Genomic DNA, 5,093 nt, shown 5'->3' on the forward strand with positions numbered 1-5,093 from the left:
AAATATGGTATAAGCCAATTTTCTTTCAACATATCATGTGTATTATTGTCGCCACAAGTATTATTTACAAAAGTAAGAAATTAGCCTAAATCACCCCAGTTGCATAACTAAACCTTTCTAAAAGACCATTTACAACTGAAACAATAACAACATCTTATTGGTTGGGGGCCACTATAATACTTTGCAAAATCTTATTGGTTGTTGTAATTGTTTAGAATTTTATCTCACTTTAATTATTTGAAATTAATTATTTTATTTTAAGTTAATTTTTTATTTATTTTTATTTTTATCAAAATTTATTATTTTTTTCATCTATAAATAGAGACTTGGTTTATTAGATTTGGACACGGAAAAAAATTGAAATTTTTCTCTCAAATTTTTCTATTTAGCTTCAAGTAAAATCTTGTTTGTAGCACTAACAATATTTTTTAGTAAAATAGATCCCAATAATAACCTTTTAACACCTAACATTTTACTAAAATATAAAATTAAAAAAATAAAATTCAAATAAGTTATTAAATTAGAAAAAAATTATTTAACTCTTAATTATTTTAATTTAATTTCAGTTGATAATTGTTATTAATATATAATCACAAAAACAAAAATATAAAAGAAAATATGAATATGAAATAAAAGTGGTGGAGTAGGGTGTTGAATTGTATTAAACAAAAATCATTGTAGTGAGTAAAAGTTGAATGAGTGTTGAATTATTAAGTGGAAGAGAGAGAAAGTAAAAGTTGAATGAGTGTTGAATTATTAGGTGGAAGAGAGAGAAGATGATGTGGAGTGTAAAAAGTAAAAGATTAGAGTGTTGAATTCATAAACCATTGTACATAGTCTTAGAGTAAATTTAAAACAGTACTATTTCTGATTTTTTTTTCTTATAAAAAACGTTTTCACAAATAAAAATTGATATGCTTAATTTAAACAAGGCAAGAAAACCCATACCCACACGATTTTGATTTTAGAATCTTAAAGAATCCAATTCACCGGTTGAGATTCAACCACACCCCACATCCATATTTAATGTATTCTCCTTCTGAATAGGGACACAAAAATCTACATTTGTTCCATACACATGTTGCCGACCCCTCCATTTGACCAATTCCTAAGTTTTACCTCATTGTTTTTTTCCGAATTATGTTTATTAATATCATTATTCTCATTTAATTTTCCAAAAAATAAAACATTTTTATAAAAAATATTTAAAGGTGTCACACTGTCACTGACCAACACAGTAGAAGAATGAGTAATGGTCATCGAGTATCAAGCAAAAAATAAGCCAAAAAATCAGTGATATTTGAACAAGTGGAAGTGTGAAAGAGTCAGAAACTCAGTGTTAATGCTTAGAGTGTAGTAGTTCTTGATTACTACCTATAAATAATAGTGAGAGAAGAGCCAAAAAAAAATCATACTCAGTTGTTTTGTTTACATTTTAAGGTTAATGATGGAATGTGCAAGTGTTGACAAGCTTTCTGCTTGAAGCACTTGCATTCTGTTTCTCTTATTCTTCTGTTTTTGACAGGTATGTACCAACTATGAAGAAGATTATCACTTTCCAGCTAGCGATTTTATGTAGCACAGACACTTCTGAAAAAAATTGTGTCTGTATTAGACCGAGACACTTGTAATTATGTTTAACTTATTTATTTTTTTAACTTATTATCGGTGTCAATGTATCATGTCAGTGTCAATTTCATCTTTCCAGAGTGTCTGTGCTATTATGAGTTTGTTGTGTGATTTTTCTAAGGCAATTTTCTCACTGTTTTAATTTTGGAACCTTATGCAGTAACAAGACAAAGTATGGAAATTTCTGAGAGTACGAGGATTCTTTTCGAGAAAATTCAAAGATATGAGCCGGAGTATGCTCTAAGGATCATTAGCAATCTCCTTAGACAACATGGAGAACAAGAGATTGCTTACTTAGCTTCATTGCCAGATCATGTGATCTATGAACTTTCTGTTAGAGCAAGGATTGGACTTGAAATGTTGGCTGCTCGATCGGCAATCTCGACCATGGGAAATCCTTCACCTGCAAGTTTCCAGGTTCAATCTCCCTTTTACAATATGCATGATGGAAATACTAGTTCAGATTTTACTTCGGTAGGTTATACGAATTCCATCACCGATTTGTTCGGTTCGGAGAATCATCGATATGTAGATAGTGTAATAAAGTCTACAACAGCTAACTTTAATCTCTATAATAATAATAATTACTACTTAGGTTATGTTTCAAGAGTTTCCGGTTTGAATAGAAAAAACGGTAAATTTCCATTCAAAACATGTTACTATTTCAGCAAAGGATTTTGTAGACATGGAAATAGTTGTAGGTTCTATCATAATGGACAAGCTGTTTCTGAGCTCTACGGAAACGACATTGCTGCCAACGACGATGATCAAGTGATTTCGCTCGGTTCACTGGCGAAACTAGAGTCGGAAATCGTTGAACTTTTGAAACAAAGAGGAAGCCCTATTTCAATTGCTTCACTTCCAATGGCATACTATGATAAGTACAAAAAGGCCTTACAGGCAGAAGGTTACCAAGCTGAGAGCCAGCGACATGGTAAGTCGGGCTGCAATTTGACGAGGCTGCTGATTCGATTGGGAAACAGCATTCGGCTAATCGACCGGTAAAGATTTCGAAATAGAATTTTCAATGTTGTGTTCTTTAAGTAAGAAATTGGTTGAGTTTTTCTTACTTTAGTTTTATTCTTGTTATGGTTTGTGATTAATAGGCCTCATGGGCAGCATTCGGTGGTTTTGGCCGAAGATGCGGCGAAATTTATGGGAAGGGCAGACTGTCAACATATTAGTGCATCACAACAACTTTACTTGACATTTCCAGCTGACAGCACTTTCTCTGAAGATGATGTATCAAACTATTTCAGGTAAATCGTTATGTTTTTGATGTAATGTATAGCTCTTATCGCGTCTATTATCGATTTTGTGTTAGAAAATTCTACCATTTTAACGTGTTTGTTTAACTATGTAGAACTTTTGGGTGCGTTATAGACGTAAGGATTCCGTGTCAGTCAGAAAGGATGTTTGGGTTTGTGACATTTGTTTATCCAGAAACTGTGAAAACAATTCTGGAGGAGGGTAATCCTCACTATGTTCGTGGATCGCGAGTTCTTGTGAAACCTTACAAGGAGAGGGCAAAACTTGTTGACAGGTGAGTTGATTAATTCTTGCTCGACAGCATGTTTACGTCGATCAGTGTATTAAGAATAGTTAATATTGAATGCAGGAAGTATCCACATCGATTCGAGCACCATGTTCGTCATTCACCGGAATATGTAGACTTCGATGCTGAAATCACTTCAAGTCCAATAGGTTGTGGAAATACTCGGTATCAGACAAGGCTTCAACTTGACGAGCAAAACCGAATCTTTGAATTGCAGAGAAGGCGTCTTGCAATGTTGCAAGTTGCCCAAAGATCTTTGTCTAGTCCACCGCATTTAAGCCTCGACACGAATGGATCAAGAGTTTCAGACGGTATCGATTCCATATTTGAAATCATATTTAGATTAACTTATTTGAATTTATCTATCGGTATAAACACTTCTGAGGGCCTAATTAAGATGCTTATCCAAACAAAGTCGAAATCTTCTGTTATTTATATTTGTACTGATTTGTAATAATAAAGATTATTCTTCTTACAGATAACCTCAATGTCCAGCTCCAGCCCACCGAATCTTTCAGTTATGCACGAAATGTCATAGCCGATAACTCTAACGAGGACAGGTTTGAATCAACTGTGAATAGACTTTCTTGATTCACAATCATCCAGACTCCGTCTCGTGGGAGCTTCATGCATTGGACCACAGTGGTCACTCCTCTATTTCGTAACTTTTCTTCGTATTTATAGATATATTTGGTTTTAACATATTTTCTGCAGCAGGGAAGGAGTGCACCAACCTGAAACCGCATTTGCGTTTCGCATAGATACAGGAATTTCAGCAATCATGTAGTTTTAGAGTCACAAGCAGGAGACTTATAGAGTTACAATAACTCAGATTAGTCAGAGAAGGTTCTTTTTTCGTAACTCAGTTTAGACAAAGAAGGTGTTCTTACATGTTATTGATAGAATAGAATATTATGACAGATTATAACAAAATATTCTATTCTATCAATCAGTTATAGTTTTTAGTTAGCTATAGAAGGAATAGTTATTAGTTAGTAACATCTTTTATAATAAAATTCATCACTGGATGAAAGGAACTATGCGATATTTTAGGCGATTCAGAATAAAGAAGGAGAATATCTTAGCTAGGAAAGCCTTATTGTCATCTGAAAAGGCAAAACTGTTTTCTATGTAAGGGTTTACTTGATGTTTAGTTAATTTAATATATGCAGCATTTGATGTCTTTCTGAGTGTGTGATTACTCAAGATATTCATTGTTAATGGATTAATGTCGTGACTTCTCTCCAGTGTAACATTCATCTAAGACAATGTTAAAAAGATCGGATGACATGTTTATAAGTTGTTTTGAGCTTATTTTCATAAGTTCTCTAAAACAACTTATGAAAACGTTTTGTACCTTATATGAAAACAACTTAACTTTGTTTCATCTTTTGCTTAAGAGACAATTCATACTTAAGTGTTTATCATGATGAATGTTTATGGTATAAATCCAAACATCATCTAATTTCAGTTTGGCGATGCAACAAACATCGAGCCCATTTGTGACATCCTTATCATTTCAACCCATATGCTCATCCCCAAAATGTACATCCCCGAAATGCACCTTTATTACACATTTCGTTTAGGCTTTGTTTAATTGTCAATATTTTTCTCATAGATATACTATTTTAACATAGTTTTCATAGAGATAATATTCGCAAAACAATCAGGAACATAGCAAAAAAGATGACAAAAACACCTTAGCAGGAGCATGAGTAGTTGTATTTTCGCATAAGCACCTGTACTATGTTATGCCTTACAAAAATCTTCGATCAGTTTTGTCTACTAAGAAGGGATTCAATACAGGTTGATACTATGGAGTCAAGTTTAGAAGGAGAGCATTGCCTTCTTAAGACATTGTGTCGCATGAAGTTCAAGGATAGTCTGTTGTCGCCCCGATATCGTCTCA

The 5,093-nt window shown here is 33.3% G+C and overlaps 1 protein-coding gene across 2 annotated transcripts; it reads left to right on the forward strand.

The window, feature by feature from the left end:
- Positions 1 to 1,172: 1,172 nt before the first annotated feature.
- Positions 1,173 to 4,369, forward strand: LOC131656528 (zinc finger CCCH domain-containing protein 18-like). 2 transcript variants are annotated; one of them, XM_058926227.1, is made up of 7 exons: positions 1,173 to 1,525; positions 1,790 to 2,630; positions 2,736 to 2,888; positions 2,993 to 3,172; positions 3,248 to 3,495; positions 3,663 to 3,744; positions 3,899 to 4,369. In XM_058926227.1, the coding sequence occupies exons 2-7, from the start codon at positions 1,804 to 1,806 to the stop codon at positions 3,969 to 3,971; spliced, it is 1,563 nt and encodes a 520-aa protein (XP_058782210.1). In that variant the 5' UTR covers positions 1,173 to 1,525; positions 1,790 to 1,803; the 3' UTR covers positions 3,972 to 4,369. The 2 variants fall into 2 exon arrangements, with proteins under 2 accessions (XP_058782210.1, XP_058782211.1); XM_058926228.1 differs by having other exon boundaries at positions 3,902 to 4,369.
- The last annotated feature ends 724 nt before the right edge of the window (positions 4,370 to 5,093 follow it).

This window comes from Vicia villosa, linkage group LG3, assembly GCF_029867415.1.
Source record: "Vicia villosa cultivar HV-30 ecotype Madison, WI linkage group LG3, Vvil1.0, whole genome shotgun sequence".
Classification (NCBI taxonomy): Eukaryota; Viridiplantae; Streptophyta; class Magnoliopsida; order Fabales; family Fabaceae; genus Vicia; species Vicia villosa.

Bases quoted from the DNA above. Each gene is read 5' to 3' on its own strand.
- LOC131656528 (XM_058926227.1), top strand. From the start codon at position 1,804: ATGGAAATTTCTGAGAGTACGAGGATTCTTTTCGAGAAAATTCAAAGA. The intron at 2,631-2,735 runs GTAAAGATTTCG...TGTGATTAATAG, and splicing joins AGCATTCGGCTAATCGACCG to GCCTCATGGGCAGCATTCGG. The intron at 2,889-2,992 runs GTAAATCGTTAT...TTAACTATGTAG, and splicing joins GATGTATCAAACTATTTCAG to AACTTTTGGGTGCGTTATAG.